The 19484-nt window shown below is 42.5% G+C and overlaps 1 protein-coding gene across 1 annotated transcript; it reads left to right on the forward strand.

Annotated features, from left to right (window-relative positions):
- The first annotated feature begins 332 nt into the window (after window positions 1-332).
- On the forward strand, window positions 333-19258 carry LOC125148975 (transport and Golgi organization protein 1 homolog). The gene is made up of 17 exons (XM_047827452.1): window positions 333-395; window positions 5016-5105; window positions 6160-6226; window positions 6412-6550; window positions 8305-8406; window positions 9097-9157; window positions 9264-9299; window positions 9382-9449; window positions 9574-9668; window positions 10676-10752; window positions 12203-12344; window positions 13229-13305; window positions 14759-14900; window positions 15776-15852; window positions 17381-17519; window positions 18491-18593; window positions 19086-19258. Exons 2-17 carry the CDS (start codon window positions 5091-5093, stop codon window positions 19093-19095), a joined length of 1350 nt encoding a protein of 449 aa, XP_047683408.1. The 5' UTR covers window positions 333-395; window positions 5016-5090; the 3' UTR covers window positions 19096-19258.
- Window positions 19259-19484: the final 226 nt, after the last annotated feature.

The following is a 19484-nucleotide window of genomic DNA, read 5'->3' on the forward strand; positions in this document are numbered from 1 at the left end:
CAAGTCATTTACTTCTTGTCTACTAAAAGGGTAAGGAACAATGAAGCCATCACCACAGTAAGATCGTAAACACAATCATCACTCCTACAGGTTTGCCCCTGCTCCTTTGTAAGCCTTCTGTCCTCCCTCTCCTTCAGGAGGAGGCATTTGAGAGGTGTGCTTATAACCTCCTGGAGGCTGGTTGAAGGTTTATAAAAATGATTCTTGGTGACAGATATTATAAATGTCTTTGCTATTCCTCATTATCTCAAATATTATTTCAGCTTGTCCATATTTTGGCTGACCATTTCCCTCTTGGCTCTCGTGTCTTCGGAACTCTGTGGAAGCTTGCCGTTACTACTGCCACCGTTGCAATTTGTGCATGTCTTATTTACCTCTGGAGAGTTGTCCTTGCTGTGAGTATACTAAAATAACTTACAGATAGGCTTTTAATCATAAGTAAGCAGAAGTTTTTTGGTAAGAACAAATTTTTTACTAGACCTTTTGTATGCATTCAGTACTTCAAATTTCCCTTTAAGCACGGTGTTCATTGCATCCCACAAATTGTAGTAATTCCAACATTCATTATCATTTAGATGGAAATATTTTTAAAATTCTGTGAAATGTCTCTTTGACCCTCTTCTTTTAGAATTTCTCTATTCTATCTGTATTCTCTATCTTCTATGAGAATATCTCTAATATATTTTGTAGTTTTTCAGTTGTCTTTCTATTATTGATGTCTAGTTTACATGTGTGTTCTGAGAACATATTTTCTATGATTTTGTTGACTTCAAGTTAAGGTGTATTTTATGACCCTGAATATGGTCTGTGTCAGTGAATGTTCTATATGAGCTTGAGAAGAATGTGTATTTTTCTATTGTAGAAAGTGTTCTACAGATGGTCATGGATCTAGGTGATTGGTGATGCAGTTCAGTCCAACTGTGTTCTTAAATTTGAATATCTTTATGCTCAATCTGTCAATGACTGAGAGAAGGTATTGAATTCTTTCAGCTATAATAATGTATATGTCTATTTCTCCTAACAGTTGTATCAGTTTTTGCCTCATGTATTTTGACACTCTGTTGTTAATGCATGTGCATTAAGGATTATGTTTTCCTGGAGAATTAAGCCTTTATTATTGACCTCAGTATCTCCAATAATTTCCCTTACTTTGTATATGTTTTGAAGGATAATTTCACTGGTCACAGTATTCTAGGTGGATGGGTTCTTTTCTTTTAACAGTATAAACATTTGATTGCGTGGTTTCTGAATTCTGAGTATTTTTTGTCCTGGTTCCTCTTGGGTAAGGTGTTATTTCTTCCATCTCCCTGCAACTCCAGCCCCCAAAACTACCCCTTAGCTTCTTCCAAAATTCTTTGTTTTCAATTTTCTCTTGATTGAATAGTATATGTCTAGGGATAGTCTTGTGTTTTTGTGTTGTTTTCTTGTTTGTGTTTTTGTTTTTGTTTTGTTTTGTTTTGTTTTTTTGGTTTGGTTTTGTTTGGGTTTTTTTGGAGGGGGGTATTTATCCTGCTTGAAATTCTTTGAGTTTCCTGAATCTGTGGTTTATGACTATCATTAATTTTGGAAAATTCTCAGTCATTTTCACTTCAAACGTATAATAGGTATTCCCATTGTGTGTATGTTACACCTTTTGTCATTGTCACACTGGTCTTGGATTTTCTCTGTTGTATTTTTAATTTTTTTGTGTGCGTTTCTGTTTTGGGTGTTTCTACTTGACATTTCCTTCTGCTTGTTGAGTCTTTCCTCAGCTGTGCTGTGTGTGTTAATAAATCCAATGAAGCCATTCCTTATTTCTGCTATGATGTTTTGGATTTCTAGAAGTCCTTTTGGATCCTAGAGTTATCGTTTCTGTGCTCACATTCACCACCTCTTCTTGCATACTGACTACTTCTTCCATTAGAGTCATTATCCTATTAATCAGAGCGGTTTTACATTCCCAGCCTGATTATCCCACCATCTCTGCCATAGGAAGTGTGATTCTAATGCTTGCATTCTGTGTTCAAAATATGTGTTTTTTCCTTTTAGGGTACCTTGTTAAGTTTTTTGGGAAGCTTGGGGTCACGTCCTTGTTTAAAAAAACTGAGGTGAATAGGCCTTTAGTGTAAAGTTTTGTCTTTACCTAGGTTTTAGGCTGAGTTTACTCCCCTATGAGACAGGAAGGAGGAAGAGCACTGTAGTTGAGTATTTCCCTTCATCTGTATTGCTTGTCTTCAGGAAAACCCCATTAGGCTTTGGAGAAATAGTTTCTCTGGAGGGCAGGCCTTCTAAGCAAGAACAGAACAGCATGAGTTTATTTATAAGTGGCTGTTTTTCCTCTTTTCCTGCCAATTTAGAAATCTTTCCCTTCAAAAAGAAAATATGCATATTAAGTACTTGTAAGGCCATCTCTCTTTCCATTTCCCCTGCTTAGGAAAGGAAACATGTGACATTAAAGGACTATCCATGGTTTCCTGTTTGCCCTCCGTAGATACACTTTCCTATAACAACATTTTTATGACTCACTTTTTGATACCATGATGATATTCCAATATCCTGGCAAGATGTTGGGGCTCGCTTCAGCATCACATCATCATTCAAAACTTTCAAATAGGGATATACGTCCTACAGATCAAGAAAATGTGTCTTTACCTTTTGTTAAAGTAGAGTCTTGCCTAGATATTATTGAGCTATAATTCATCAGGGGATGACTTGGGTCTGGGTGTGACTAGACCACCAAGACCAGGTTCTCCAGTCTCAGTGTCTTAGTAATGAACACTGATTGAAAGGGAAACAAAGCAGGTGGAGTTTATAAGAGATAGGTTGTATACAGTGGAGCCACCAAGAAAGAGGAATATCGCTCCCCAAAAGGGTGGTGTGCCAGGCTTATAAAGGCACTTTTCCAAAGGGTGAGGGGCTGGGAGTGGGGAAGCATCCTTCAGTCCCACAGTCATTATCTTATGGTTGTTACTTTTCAGTGGACACAAGACAATCACAGGATGTCTTTTTCCATGGTTGACGTGCTTTTAGTGCTCCTAGAAAATAGAAATCCTAGTGCAGTCAGGCTTTAAATTGTTATTTCTACTTTTGCCCAGACAACCATTACTCCCTAATATCTGTTCTCTCTTTGGTTCACTTTTCCAGAAGTCTCCAGTATGGAAACTGTTAACCCTTGCCTTAGACCAGTGCCTTTACAGGAATTAAGTTCCTCTTGCTTTTCTTATACCTTCTCAACAGGAGCCCTTTTTGCTTTGTTTTTGAAATGTTAGCCATCATTTCTTTTGGTGCCTGTGCTTTTTCCCTAGCCATGTTCCACTCTCTTTCTCAATTGATGATGTGTTTTTGGAAGACCCTCTGTTTTTAGTGATCTAGAAAAATCATAGCACGTGACATGTTGTAATTGTTTATTGATTCGGAAAGCAGCCAACCCTGTGTAACATTTCAGAAAGCTTTCTAGAGAATGAAAGAAGCGTGTCTTCATACAAAGGTTTTCCTTTTCTTTCCTTGCCGCTTCCTTCCTCCTTCCCATCCCTTCCCTTTCCTTCTTGCCCCCCCCTCATCTCCCTCCATCTCTCTCTCTCTCTCTCTCTCTCTCTATCTCTATCTCTCTCTCTGTCTCTTTCTTCCTCTCTCCCTTTCTCTCTCTCTCTTTCTTTTTTTCTTTTTTTGGCATTTCAAATGGTCCTGGGTTCTGGACTTCAGTGTGGATATTGGGTTTGACTACAAGAGAAAAAAAATCGGACAAATATTTTATTTACGTATTTCTAAAAATGTCTGCATTAATCACTGACAGAATTGAATATGTTGATGTTTATTTAATATAATGTAAATCTATCTTTTGGTCAAAATAAGCTCTGAATCTTTATGCTTTTATCAGAAATGGTTTATAAAGAATCATGAACTAAATATGAAATTCTACTTTTTTCTTATATTAATGTTATGAATTCATTATGCTGAACAAAATGATCATTGTAATTTCAATGGATGACATTTCAGTATTTTATCAGGAAGAACAAGTTTTTACAATTAATATGTTTTGACCTCAAACTTAATTTTGTTTCTTCGTCTCTCAGAGCCTCTAGTATATCAAGGTAAGATTTTAGGTTTTAGTATTCTTTGTAATTTTTTTTTCATTACTCCTGTTTGGTGTGGGTTTTAATTTTTTAACTAGGGATAAATATGGTGACTTCTGATGTCTAATTGACTTGTTAACTCTTGAAAATCTTTCTCTTCCCTGTTAGAGGCTAAGTGACAATGTGGAGGGATTTGCCTCACTTAAGACAAGAGACCAGGGGAGGAAAACATCACAGGAGGAAGGAGAACAGAATGAGTGTAATTTTGCATAGAAATGATTAGGACAGAAGTGATGATATGAGCCTGAGGTGTGGAGTGAGTACTTTGCCATAACCTGGCTTTTGGTGAAATGTGAAGATGAGAAAACCCTCTTTGAGTCTGTCAAGAAGCCTAAGCTTAGAGAAGAAGCCAGGTATTGCCAGGCAGTGTGTGTGTCACAAGAGAGGGTTAAACCAAGGTTTTGAGTCTGAGGTGGAGGGAGCCATTCATGCCAGGGGAAAAGTGAACTTGATGCAAATGGGGGATAATCTATTCTGCATGGACCCCATGGACAGTGGTGATTCTGTGAGGCTGTCTGTTGAGAAGCAAGGTGTCTACCTGACACTTAACAAGCCCTCAAAGACTGGTTGGTGTTCATCCCTGTAAATGCAGCGGTGGTGGTGATGAGAAGAGTGATCTCGGGGCATGAGAGCTCTCACATTGGGCCAATATAAGAGGAGTTTGCACTTTGTGTCTGTTAGAGGAGTCAGTGTTCTAGAGCTTACACGTATAGGAATGTCAGTGAAATGAGGTTTCTTGGGTTTAAAATGCTGCTGAAACTTGCTTTCTTCAGGCACAATGAGAAAGCTAAAAAGTTAGTTACACCCATGTGTCAGATCATGTGTCTGTGCTGCTAATACAGTGGGATTATTCGATGTCACTGGTTTGGTAACAACCTTAAAAATTGTTTTATCTCCTTTTAGTTAATTTACGGCAAAAAAACTGCAAAGTTCAACACGTTGGAGAAAGAAACCACAGAGCTGGCTGAAGCAATATCCATGTGGGAACAGAAGGTAGCATTGCCCTTTCAAATATTTCTTGTGACTTCATTTTGATTAGTTTTACCTCTTGTAGTTCATCCTACTGACCTATTTCATGTGTTCTATACATACTTCCAATTCAAGACAAGCTTCACAAATGTAATAAAAAACTACCTTTTTATTTGTGAAAGGAGTCACACATTAGACATAGGTTTATCTACCACGATGCTATTTTTGAATTCTGATTCCTTTTTCATGTGTTTTATATATAGAACAATGAATTAAAGATACATCTTCAAAAAGCTAAGAGAGAAACTAACATTCACTCTGCTGTAGCTCTTAAATTGAAAGTAAGAATCCTTTCTTTGCCTGGATTGCGTTCTAAAAACACAAGTAAAATTAATGAATTATTGTTATTCATTCAACATGTTTTGTTGAAGGAGAACATCAAAAAAGTTGAGCACTTCAATAAAATTTTAAATGACACCCTTCAAAGTGCACATGTTACCTTGCAATCAGAAAGAGAGAGAGAGGAATGTCAAGAATCAGGAAGTGCTAAGAGTTGGCTGCTTTTACTGTAATTTGACTTTGGAGGCTTTTTGTTCATTGGGTGAGGTGAGCATAGCATATTCGCTTGCTGTTTACCATAGTAGAGAGTGGGCCTCTGGGAGACAAACCTCCATCTGCACAGCTGGCATTTCACTAGGACCACCATGAGGAGTTTGCTATTTCAAGGACTAGGAAGTATCTTTTATTTTCACAACTAGGTCATTACCACATCATTCAGACCTGCCCTCCAAGATATGGAGAAAATCCCCCAAGATAGTTGAGAGATGAAGGGCAATAGCAAATTGTATACTGCCTTCTTCTCTTAATGCTCAACAATGTTCAGTGTGCATAGAGGAATATTCTCCTGAGAAAGCCATTTGTGAGCCCTTTGACTGGAACTATTTTCCATGTTCTTTGCCTTCTCCTTGTTGTATTTATGCCCCAGGATCTTTCTTTGTTGCCATGCACAGTCCTGTTGCACTCACATTGTTGTGCGATCATTATTTCTTGAATGTATTTTCTCATATCTGTCCTAAAGTCAGAAGATGCAAACAGTCAATTGGAGGAACTGAGAGCCTGGAGGTCCAATAAATGTGAACCGGAAGGTATGTTGTCTGTTGGGGAGAAATCCCCATATGGTGGCAATGACTTTGCACTGGGAAGGGAAAGAATGCCTTCTTGCCTTCACACTAGTTGCCCTTTTCCTGTCACCCGAAAACCAAGTCTCAGGTCATATGCCCATGCACAAAAATAATCCTTTTTTTTTTTTTTTTTTTTTTTTTTTTTACAGAAAGGAAAAAGGCCCTGGAAGACAAGTGTAATGCTTTGAGGTCTATGAAAGCAATCAGGGAAGCAAAAGCCAAAAATCTGAAGGAGGAAGTATGCATCCTTGATAAGTTCTATGAAGAAAGAAAAATGGCTATAGCAAAGTAAGACGTTCGTGTAATAATGGTCCAGAATACTGTTGTATGAATGAATGTGGTGGCCGCTATAGATAAATATATTTCTTCTAGAATTGGATCCAGAGTAATTTTGCCAAATGCATTCAGTAGAATTGTACCTGCCCTTCCTACCTTGCTTTCCATAACCTGCATTTTCCTCTCTGTCCTTAGTGCTTGTCACACATTCTTGTGTCATGTACTTGGAGTAGAAGAGGGAAGATACTGGCATTAAACACACTGATAACAGGATCCCCTCTGGATCCATTTACATTGGCCTATAGGCTTCAATCCCATCCCATTGTCTTATCAGCCGGGAATTAGGTCATCTTTGTTCAGCACCAGACTTGGGTCAAAAATATTTAGGGAAAACATTGACTTATCTTGCTGCAGAAACCATGGGAGTTTCTTTCTAGACTGTGGGTTGGGATGGCATCAGGACTGCATCTCTTCATCCAGTCTGCAAGTGAGCCTCGTATGAAGTGTGTCTTCATGGGTTCATTAGAAATTTGGTGCACCAGGTGCATGTTTCTTCTTTGGTCCAGTATTTCCTTTTGTTCTCAGGAGGAGGGCCTTTAGAGACCTTATTCACATTGAAAAGGAAATGCTTCCTTGTCTTCCCTGGAGACTCAGCTTCTGTTAGTCCTTTCCACACCCGGGGTGGAGCCTGCTCTGTCTCACTGGCATGTTGTTTTTGTTAATGTGTAAGCTCTTTGTGGGAGCAGGTACAGCACCCTGACCACCTTTCTATCTTCACCCCCTTACAACAGAGCCTCTACGTTACAGCCACCCCAGAAAGCATTTGCTGAAGGACTACCTGTGAGACCAGAGGGAAATGCATGTACCTTTCTCTGTCTAGTGCTTTTGTGTCCATTACTAACAGTCTTTCAATTTTGCATGTGATTCTTGAGTACATCCGGTGCCAAGTTGAAACCCTTTAAAGCAACACCATGGACAAAATAGTCTGAGGGCAACACAGCAAACCAGCCTTTCTAAGCATTTCCCTTTGCTGCCTTCACTGTCAATGAACTGAGTCTTGTTCAAGTAGACTGACTCCATGAAGTTGATAGTTTTCCATCTGAAATCTGTTTCCTGAAGATAACAGCCTGACTGTGGGACAGTTCACACCATGTTATATTTCAGCATATATTGCCACTCTAAGATTGGCCTTTCCCTCCACCAGGATCTTTGAAAGAGTGGGCAGGGGGTGCACTCCTGAACCTTAGTGGTGTATGGGAGTGATTTGCAATGCTGGTGAAGCCATATCCTGGAAGGCTGTCTTTCATGCTCAGTGTCTGTGTCAGGGTACAACTTCTGGACTGAGATTCAGTGCACTGCCCCATGGAGGTGTAAGGCAATGATGATCCCCTGCCTCACCCTAATGGGTACAGTTGGTCAGGCACAGGTTTTCACACTGACCTGAAATAGGCCTTATCCATCTCAAACAAAAGACCAACTCTGGGAAGGCACAAGGTGCAATGTTATTTGATGACTTGACGATGAAGGAGTAGAAGCAGAGAACTAGAAAGGCGGCTCTGATTGTAGGCGACTTGGCAGCAGACGGAGGTTGAATTTTCTTTAACATTAAATGGGGTCTTCATTTCTCTGACTGTGTTGCCAGTCTGTGCATCGTTGGGGGAGGGGATAGGGATATTTGAATCTAGGCTTTAAGAGAGCTGAGAAGGAAAAAGGCAGAATTTCTGGACCTTGGCTACTGGACTGTGTATATATCTTTCCCATCTTAGGAATCTGGATATGACAAACTGTGAACTAGTGGCAATGAAGAATCAGATGGCAACTGCAGAGGAAAATCTGAAAATAGCTACAAGGGACTTACACAAGTGCAAGTGAGTTCAGATACTAATTAGCAGCGGCTCATGAAACCCCTGTTCGTTTCTTAGTTCTAACCTTTGTACAATGGGTAGACTCCATGAATATAGTAATACAAACACAAATTCAGAGGACATATCCGTAGAGAATTAACAGATAGGAAAAGATAAGTATTAGAAAGAACAAAACAATTAAGCTACTAAACATTTCTGGGTCTCCAGCATTGACCTGCCCATGTAGAAACTTCATCCATGCCAACGTTCCTGAGGGGTGGTGTCAGTTGTCATAATCTATAGGAAAGCAGTGTGTCATAGGATGAAATCATATCCATCAACAAGGTAGTACCATCTATCTGATGGTCGTGGTCTTTGCAACCCTAGGAAACCTGGTGAGTACACAAGTTAAAGGAGAATAGAACTTTATGTTGGCTTTATGATGAAAGTCACTTGTCACATGATGAATTAGGGCAAGATTGCAAATGGAAAAGAATTCTATGACCTCTGAACCCTACGGGCATGGAATAATGAGTAAGGAGAGGATGGAACAATAGCTTTGATTCTGTACATTTATAATTGTGTGAAAAGTGTTTCATGTGAAAGGATAAATTGTATTGGGGGAAGATATGAGGATGACGGGAACATGAGCAGATTATTTATAATCCTACCTCATATTAGGCCTTATTTGACGAAAACAATTGTATCTCACAGACAGCAAATTGAACAAACACGAGAACAGGTGCAGAAGGCAGAACTCACCTTCACACACCAGGTAACGTGAGTTCTGCCTGACATAGTGAACCCTTAGTACCTCATGTGGTTGAGTGTAGTGGCCCTTGGAATTCCTAAACACGGACTTTTCATTGTTGCTTTTTCAGGCCGCAGTTTATGAGCGTAATGCTCAGGACAACCTGGTAAGTGTTTTCTTTTTTCCTCCTCTCTCTCTTTGGTTCCCAGTCTGGCACGACTGAAGGTGGATATGTTTTTCTCCCCTAGATCAAGACTCGGATCTGGGAGAGGAAAATGGTGGAGCAGAGCCGAGAGGTCGCCCGCTTGAAACACAGGTGTGGGAGCATGACATGAGTTTTTATGGGTGTTTTGAGGGATGACAGCTGTGCTGTTTAGTGTCTAGTCAGAGGACGTGGCGTTGCAACTCTGATAGAAGTCCATTCTTTTTCTGTATCCAAGACTGGATGTGATGGAAGGAAAGAGGCTGCTTGAGGGATACAGGAGGCAGAGACCAATGCCTGGAAGTCCAGAGATGCAGAACCCTGCGAGGAGAGGTAAAAGGGATGTGGTGATGTGCAGCAGCCTAGTTTCTGCGGCAAAGCCTTCTCCTGTGGGTGATCATCGTGTGTTTGGACAGAACAGCAAACACCTAGGACAGCAGGTGGTCTGAAGGGGTGACAGAAGGGTGTTCTCCTCTGGTACTACAAGCAGTGAGGCACTTGTCCCTGTGACTGGTGGAGCTCATGCCCCTCCTCTGGCTGTGACCCTCCCACCTCCTCTAGCATCCCCCTGTCTGAAGAGCTTGGAAAGAATGACAGGACAGGGGCCTCATCCTTCTTCCCACCCGGACTCAATGTGAAGACTTTAGTTTATTTGAGGAGAAGGTCATTTATTGACTATTTTTAATGTTCCTTTATTTTTATTGTTGTGAACTGTAGACCTACATTCCTGAATCCAAGCTCCAAATAGCTTCATCCTCTGATATTATCAGTGCAACTCTGCGGCTTCACTGCTAAACACCCATAGTTTTCCTTTCCTCATTAATATAATATCAGTCAAGTTCAGTTCCATTCAGAAATAGTTACATAATACCGGCTCCCATGTGGAAGGCAGCTTATAGATAAGCTGAAAGACTGAACAATTTGCCTGGAGTCAGAAGAAACACACCCATGCTCTTCTGTGGAGGGTTTTTTGATGTTATCCACCAACTGATGCTCTCATTTTAATTTTTATCTGAAATGAGATGCTGAGTTATTACCCCTCATGTGTATTGAGAAATGGCTGTTTTGGTGACGATTTCCTGATTTGTCTTTGAGCTGCCCTGTTGAAAGTTATTTGACTAATTATGAAGAACATGAGCCAGGACCCTATGGTTTCTTCATTAAGATATGATGGGATGGATCTCCCCCTTATCACTGGGGTCAACTGAGGCTTGTGGGTTACTCTCTGCCTCTCCTCCTGGTCCTGAGTGTGGGCAAGAGTTTAACACGTCACAAAATGTGGTGTTTGTGTGAATTCTTCACAGTCTACTAAAATCAGAGTAAACCTCTATCCCTTTCAGAGCCTTTAGCCGAAGCTGATGTCACTCCCATGAGTCACAACTACAAGCAGTCTACCAACAATGCTGAGAAGGACAAGGTAAATGCTGGGGCCATTTTCAGTTGTACGTCTGTCAGGAAACCCTCATTTGCGCAACAGCATGCTCTGCGGCCTTATCCCTGTTTTCTGTGTTGTGTGATATGTCTGCCTGTTTATCTTTTCCAAATGTAAAGCCTTAACCCAAGAGTCTACAGGCTTCTGTCTTTTCAGCCTGTCATCTTTTTTCTGGTCAGTTTAGTAGCCAAAGGAACTTAGAAGTTGACCACCTTATGGCTTTTCCCTTGTGTTCAAAATAACAACAACAGGAAGATACACTGCACTCTATAGCAAAGTCTCTAAGCTTGTTGACTCCTAACACACTACCTCTCTGTGGGATCAGTGTTGTTGTTATTTTCCTCTTTCTGGTCTCACTATTCATGGTGAAGACTGTCTGTTAGTTCTAAATGTGAAAAGACTTCCCTCCATCTTTATATTGTGTGCCTTGTACAATCTATGATGGTTTTAGACAAAGTCATTGTCATAACTCACCACCTTCCCGTCTTCATGGGTAAATGAACTGTTTCGAATCCTTTTAAGCAGTATCTTAGGTAAAAGTATTCTGAACACAAGGTCCTTCAGTTTTATTCATATGGGCAGGTTCTCTTGTGTCTCCAGTCAGTGTTAGAGCTGATACCATCGCTCATGACACATCCCTGGAAATGTATACCAAAGTCAAAACACATTTGCATTAATTCTGTTTCATGAATGTCTGCCTCTTTTTTCCCATAGGATGTATTACTCTGTGTCTTGTAGTGTACACAAAACCAGAATTCCTTATGAATTCAGGTAAACACTTGGGGGCCTAGTACTCATTGATGTGTAATATGTTCCTCACAGCAAACATTTCCTCAGGTCCCCTACAAGACTCCAGGCATCCCCAACTCCCGAGTGGTTTCTTGGCCTTTGACAGCACTTGCAGAAAGTAGGAAGACCTCTTTCTCAGCGAGGGAAGCAGAGGGGGCCAAGTGTGGGGCCGGCAGGCAGAACTTGTCCCCAAGAGTAGCTGTGATTTCATGTGCAGAGAATGAGCTGTGTATTTGCAGTCCATTTTTCTGTGTTCGGAATAAGCCAAAAACAGAGCTTTTGCCGTCACTGTAGTGGAGGGATGCAAAGTGATCCTGGACTTGGATGTCTTCCTGTCTGGAATATGCCGCTTGATTAGTTTGGAATTACTTATTTAATCCTGTAAGATGGGATCATTTTGTTCTAAATTCTCACACATGGGCAGGGACATGTGGTGACAGTAGTTTAACCGCCTGCGTTTAGTTGCCTAAGCTGTAGGTGGTACCCAGTGGCAGGGACAGAGTTTTCAGGTACTGATGCTACTCTCTTGGATCCTGGTGGCAGAGTAGGGAGCAGGTGCTGACCCGTACTTCTATGGGTTTCATCTGCTTTGCGGATTGGTTCTCTTGTGTGGCATCTGCACATAGCTGTCACTTCTGTTCTACAGGGCAGTGTGGATCCGTGGCGACCTCCTCCATCAACTGGAAGATTCTGCCCACCCTACTATAGAGGCCACCCTTTGATCTGGGCACATCCACCTCCTGTACAAGGTTTGGGACCATCCCGAACCCCTCCACCTGCACCACTTGGTAAGATGATCTGGGCAGTATGAGTTGGCTTGCTGAGAACCTTCATCTAATTTTTGTTGTTGTTGAGTCTTTTTAAAAGAAATTTGTTAATGTTTACTTATTTTTGAGACAGACAGAGACAGAGCATGAATGGGGGAGGGTCAGAGAGAGGGAGACACAGAATCTGAAGCAGGTTCCAGGCTCTGAGCTGTCAACACAGAGCCCGACGTGGGGCTGGAACTCACGCACTGTGAGATCATGACCTGAGCTGGAGTCGGATGCTTAACCGACTGAGCCACCCAGGCGCCCCGTTGTTCAGTCTTGTACAAGGTGCAGAGGTGGTACCACAGACCATTGCAACGCAAGGAAAATGCCTGCCATCATCACCACATTCCTTGAGTTTCTCATGATTGACTTATCATCCTTGGGTCATTTCCCCCACCTTGTGTTGGTACAGGTGTCTCTTGTGGAGATGGAATGGGGCTGTATGCAGAAAAGCAGGCATAGCGCTTCAGCAGATGTGTGCCATACACAGTCCATGTGCTGGGCGGTGGGAGGCATGAGGCGCAGCCTAACGTATATCCATCCAGTTGAGCCCCCAGTCATCCACAGTTGTTTGAGGAGTTATGAAAACACCCGAACCAGGGCTTTTATGGGTCTTCATCAGAGTTTAAAGAATGGCTCTCCCTTTACCTTGGGATCACCTGAGGCATGTGGGATACCCTGTGCATGTGATTTGGGATCTGACTGGGCCAAAGAGTTTAAGTTGCTTGAGGAATGAGGAGAGTGGTTTTTGTTTTTTGGGTTTTTTTGTTTGTTTGTTTTTGTGTTTTTGTTTTGTTTTGTTTTGTTTTTTAATCTCTGCACAATCTACTCAAATCAGAATAAACCTCCATCTCTTTTAGGGCCTTTTGCAGATCCACATGTTGCTTCTGTGAGTAACAGCAACAATGACTCTACCAAAGGGACCACGAATGACAAGGTAAATGCTGTGGACATTTTCAGTTGTAACTCTTTGGCAAAACCCTCCTTTTTCTGTTCAGTGCTCTCCTGGCTTTGTGTCTGTTTTGTGTGTTGTATGATATGTCTGCTTGTTTTTCTCATTTTCCAAATGCACAGCCTTAACCCAAGAGTCTACAGGCTTCTGTCTTTTCAGCCTGTCATCTTTTTTCTGGTCAGTTTAGTAGCCAAAGGAACTTAGAAGTTGACCACCTTATGGCTTTTCCCTTGTGTTCAAAATAACAACAACAGGAAGATACACTGCACTCTATAGCAAAGTCTCTAAGCTTGTTGACTCCTAACACACTACCTCTCTGTGGGATCAGTGTTGTTGTTATTTTCCTCTTTCTGGTCTCACTATTCATGGTGAAGACTGTCTGTTAGTTCTAAATGTGAAAAGACTTCCCTCCATCTTTATATTGTGTGCCTTGTACAATCTATGATGGTTTTAGACAAAGTCATTGTCATAACTCACCACCTTCCCGTCTTCATGGGTAAATGAACTGTTTCGAATCCTTTTAAGCAGTATCTTAGGTAAAAGTATTCTGAACACAAGGTCCTTCAGTTTTATTCATATGGGCAGGTTCTCTTGTGTCTCCAGTCAGTGTTAGAGCTGATACCATCGCTCATGACACATCCCTGGAAATGTATACCAAAGTCAAAACACATTTGCATTAATTCTGTTTCATGAATGTCTGCCTCTTTTTTCCCATAGGATGTATTACTCTGTGTCTTGTAGTGTACACAAAACCAGAATTCCTTATGAATTCAGGTAAACACTTGGGGGCCTAGTACTCATTGATGTGTAATATGTTCCTCACAGCAAACATTTCCTCAGGTCCCCTACAAGACTCCAGGCATCCCCAACTCCCGAGTGGTTTCTTGGCCTTTGACAGCACTTGCAGAAAGTAGGAAGACCTCTTTCTCAGCGAGGGAAGCAGAGGGGGCCAAGTGTGGGGCCGGCAGGCAGAACTTGTCCCCAAGAGTAGCTGTGATTTCATGTGCAGAGAATGAGCTGTGTATTTGCAGTCCATTTTTCTGTGTTCGGAATAAGCCAAAAACAGAGCTTTTGCCGTCACTGTAGTGGAGGGATGCAAAGTGATCCTGGACTTGGATGTCTTCCTGTCTGGAATATGCCGCTTGATTAGTTTGGAATTACTTATTTAATCCTGTAAGATGGGATCATTTTGTTCTAAATTCTCACACATGGGCAGGGACATGTGGTGACAGTAGTTTAACCGCCTGCGTTTAGTTGCCTAAGCTGTAGGTGGTACCCAGTGGCAGGGACAGAGTTTTCAGGTACTGATGCTACTCTCTTGGATCCTGGTGGCAGAGTAGGGAGCAGGTGCTGACCCGTACTTCTATGGGTTTCATCTGCTTTGCGGATTGGTTCTCTTGTGTGGCATCTGCACATAGCTGTCACTTCTGTTCTACAGGGCAGTGTGGATCCGTGGCGACCTCCTCCATCAACTGGAAGATTCTGCCCACCCTACTATAGAGGCCACCCTTTGATCTGGGCACATCCACCTCCTGTACAAGGTTCGGGACCATCCCGAACCCCTCCACCTGCACCACTTGGTAAGATGATCTGGGCAGTATGAGTTGGCTTGCTGAGAACCTTCATCTAATTTTTGTTGTTGTTGAGTCTTTTTAAAAGAAATTTGTTAATGTTTACTTATTTTTGAGACAGACAGAGACAGAGCATGAATGGGGGAGGGTCAGAGAGAGGGAGACACAGAATCTGAAGCAGGTTCCAGGCTCTGAGCTGTCAACACAGAGCCCGACGTGGGGCTGGAACTCACGCACTGTGAGATCATGACCTGAGCTGGAGTCGGATGCTTAACCGACTGAGCCACCCAGGCGCCCCGTTGTTCAGTCTTGTACAAGGTGCAGAGGTGGTACCACAGACCATTGCAACGCAAGGAAAATGCCTGCCATCATCACCACATTCCTTGAGTTTCTCATGATTGACTTATCATCCTTGGGTCATTTCCCCCACCTTGTGTTGGTACAGGTGTCTCTTGTGGAGATGGAATGGGGCTGTATGCAGAAAAGCAGGCATAGCGCTTCAGCAGATGTGTGCCATACACAGTCCATGTGCTGGGCGGTGGGAGGCATGAGGCGCAGCCTAACGTATATCCATCCAGTTGAGCCCCCAGTCATCCACAGTTGTTTGAGGAGTTATGAAAACACCCGAACCAGGGCTTTTATGGGTCTTCATCAGAGTTTAAAGAATGGCTCTCCCTTTACCTTGGGATCACCTGAGGCATGTGGGATACCCTGTGCATGTGATTTGGGATCTGACTGGGCCAAAGAGTTTAAGTTGCTTGAGGAATGAGGAGAGTGGTTTTTGTTTATTGGGGTTTTTGTTTTGTTTTTTTTTTGTGTTTTTGGTTTTTTTTTTAATCTCTGCACAATCTACTCAAAGCAGAATAAACCTCCATCCCTTCTAGGGCCTTTTGCGGATCCACATGTTGCTTCTGTGAGTAACAACAACACTGACTCTACCAAAAGAATCACGGAGGACAAGGTAAATGCTGTGGACATTTTCAGTTGTAACTCTTTGGCAAAACCCTCCTTTTTCTGTTCAGCGCTCTCCTGGCTTTGTGTCTGTTTTGTGTGTTGTATGATATGTCTGCTTGTTTTTCTCATTTTCCAAATGCACAACCTTAACCCAAGTGTCTATGGGGTTCTCTACTTTCTGCCTGTCAACTCCTTGTGGAAGGTTTAGAACCAATCGTGCCTAGGGCTGAGCACCCAAGGGCTTTTCTGGTGTATACCTGGAAATAACCCAGGGAGGAAGAGACCACACTCCACCTGGAAGTCTTTTGGCATGACTTATTTTTTCTGGACTTCCTCAGTGTGGAATCATTGCTCTTGCTGTTTCTTCCTGTTCTGTTTCTTTCTAGGGGATTAATGTGTTCAGAAAATCGGCAGTTATCCTTATGTTTTGAAATTGCAAACTGCCTTCACTCCAACTTATATTTTTGTATGTGTCATTTAGAGTGGTCTTAGAGAAAGTAAATTTAATACCCATCAACATTCAGCCTTTTTTTTTTTTTGTAAATGTGCTGTCTGGAATCTCTTCAGCTGTGCCCTGGGTATACATATTCTGAACGACAAGAGGTGACATATTTGTCCTAGAAAACACACATTGCTACATGGGTGGTGAAGAGAGACAATCTGTAATTACCTGCATTGTAATTCTCCACTGTGTCCTTTGTATTCACATGAGCACGTTCTCTTGTGTCCTGTGTCACTGTTACAGGTGAAACATGGAGATGTACAGCAGAAACGAAAGTGTATTTATGTTAATTCTGTTATTTAGAATTTCAGCTCATCTTTTAGAGAACAAAAGTACCCTGCGAGTTGTACTGTATTTAACTGAGAAGTACCACTGAATGAAAATAAATTAGCTAAGACTACCTAACATGTATAGGTAACATGTTTCTCTAAGAACATGCTTTTCGAGGTTTTCTGCATGACCTCAGGATCCCCATCCCCAAACATGTCTCTGTGCCCATGGATAGCACTTGCAGAGAGGAGAAGACCTCATTGTCGGGAGAGAAGCAGATCGGGCACAGGCGGGGGCTTAGAGGCAGAGCTTTGAGCCACGAGGGCTATATTTCCATGTGTGGAGCCTGGGATTGTCATTCCTTCTCAATCTGTAGTTCTTCACATACAAATAAGCAGCCTCTGTGGTGGAGGCGGATACGGGGTGGAAGGCGATTCTGGACTTAAATGCCTTCCTATCAGGAATATGCTATTTTATTAATTTGGTACTCATTCCATAAATCCTCTCGGACAAGAGCTTGCTGTTCTACATTTGCACACATGTGGGAACACTGGTTTGTCCCCATAGCATCCGTTCCCCACCCCCAAAGCTATAAGTGGAACCCAAAGTATGGGTAGAGATTTTGGCGCTGATGCTGCCCTCTTGGAACCTGGTGGTGGGGAAGCTGGCAGGAGATGAGCACTGTTTCTTTGGGTTGCCACTTTTTGCTGGTGTTGGTGCTTTGCTTTGTCCTATGAACATAGCTTTCTTTTCTGTTCTGCAGGCCATTATGAATGCAAGAGGGCCTGGTCCTTCCCCAGGATCGCCTTGCAGGCTGTCTCCCATGGACCACCCTTCACCACCAGTCACGGGCTATGGGCCACCTCCGCCTCCTCCACCAGCTCCTCCACGTACTAAATTTGGTAAGATGACCTGAACTGGATGAGTGACTGATAAAGCGTATTCGTCTTCTTGGTGAAAGACTTGGTGGGAATGATGTAGGGATGCTTGTGAGGGCTTGGCAATTCAACTGCAAACCTGCCTGAGGACAGTGTCACATATCTCAAGTTTCTCAGGACATAGTGTACAATGGGCTGTGTCATTTCCCTGTAATGAGGTCAGCTGTAGGTTTCTCTTGTCTACAAGAAAGAGGAGTTTTACACAAAGGCAGATGTATCAGGAGTACTGGTGCCTGTCTGAAAGACACAATGCTTTGAGCTCCGTGAAGGATGAGATGCACCCCTAAGTGTAGGTGCCTCAGGTGTCCCATCTGAAAGGGGGCACATGCATTATATGACACAGACCTTGTGGTCACCATAGTGGAAGTACCAGTGAAGGATCCAGTGCAAAACTGGGGGAAACTTGAATCATGCAGGAATAGAAGGGAAGTTGAGCACAGTAAGCAGAGTTTGAGGAGGTGCAGAGGGGAGGGCGTTGGGGTCAGTAGGATGGACTTGGAGGCCATTTCTGGCAGGGCCCACACACTGGGAAGGGAGCATGAGGATAGTGTGAAGTCTGCAAAGGACTGCTGCACGGGTTCAACCACAATGTAGAATGCAGTCATCATCTCTGAAATGTCAACGTTACCACAGTGCAACTAGTTCATAATCTAAATAAAGTTTGTTGTTTCCCTTGGTCTTCTGAAGGGTCTGGACATGTGTGAAAGAATGTTCTCTAAGATTTGGGAAATTAAACTTAGGAAACGCTTGTCTGCCTAAGTTTGTGTGTCTCAGTGAGGCTAAATGTGAAGGCACGTTGTAGATCAGCTGTGCCGCTTCCTTGGCCTTCAGCCTGAGTCAGACTCTTGGTGGGGAACTCAGGGGTGAGGAGGAACCGCCCCTGCTGAACTCTGGTCACCACACCCCTGTGTCTGCTGTCACCACCCTGCCTGCAGGTTTGCGTCTCCGAAAGTTCCCTCGCAATCTCCTGAGGTTTTGCCTGTGTTCCTGCTGTGTCAGCTCTAACACCAGCTCTCGGCGGTCATCTCAGAGCCTCAGGTTTGTAATTTGAGAAACAGGGACAATGTTGGTTTCTGAGGTCAGTACGATGAAGAGGTGAGAAGCACTTAAAGAATTTGTAAAATGTATGGGAGGAGTGGACACTCACCCTTCTCAGGGTGGAAATGAATGTATCTCCACACAGAAGGTCCTCAACAGATGTTCATTCAATTTCATGAAACTAAGAGTGTAATGCCTGAGGCTGAGAGGTTGGCAATCCCTGTTTCAAAAAATACGACAAAGACCCCTGTGTTTTTTCTTTTAAAATTCAGGTCCTACTTTATGAAAAAGAAAAAGATAACTGTGATACTGTGTACATTCAGGGATCTATATCTAAGATTTGAAGACAGTCCTAATCCCTTAGAAGTAGACACACATGCAGCCACACAATTAAGTGTTCATCCAAGGCCACAGATATATTGTTGAAGACAAAATACATAGAGGAGAACACAAGATCCCATTGCAATAACCCAAAATCTCTTTGCCTTACAGGAGAATGTGAAATTTGAAGAGGACCCTGAACTGTGACCACTGGCTGTGGTGATGTGATATATTTAGAAAAGTTGTCTGATATGCGTATTTGACTGAATTCTTTCCCTGACCATTCCTGTCCCCTCTATTTTGTTTTTCCTTGTTTCCCCTAATAAATCCATCACAGTTCTGTATCTCTGTCATTATCTGCTTCCAGGAGGATCTACGGTCATTCTGTGTTGATGTTCACAGTGTGACCCCTGTACACACGGTCACAAACAGGTAGAAACTACAGTAATAGGGGCAGAAGATAAGTGACTTTGAATTGTATTGACTGCACATGTCCCGCTGGTTCCTTCTGGGGTGGTGGCCACAAGCTTCCTCCAGATCTGGTGACAGTTGTGTTCACTCGTCAATAGA

Source organism: Prionailurus viverrinus, chromosome A2 (assembly GCF_022837055.1).
Source record: "Prionailurus viverrinus isolate Anna chromosome A2, UM_Priviv_1.0, whole genome shotgun sequence".
Lineage (NCBI taxonomy): Eukaryota > Metazoa > Chordata > Mammalia > Carnivora > Felidae > Prionailurus > Prionailurus viverrinus.

Excerpts from the sequence above, each read along its gene's own strand:
- LOC125148975 (XM_047827452.1), top strand. Across the intron at positions 9,158-9,263 it reads AACTCACCTTCACACACCAG|GCCGCAGTTTATGAGCGTAA; the intron begins GTAACGTGAGTT and ends TTGCTTTTTCAG. Across the intron at positions 14,901-15,775 it reads CCCTCCACCTGCACCACTTG|GGCCTTTTGCGGATCCACAT; the intron begins GTAAGATGATCT and ends CATCCCTTCTAG.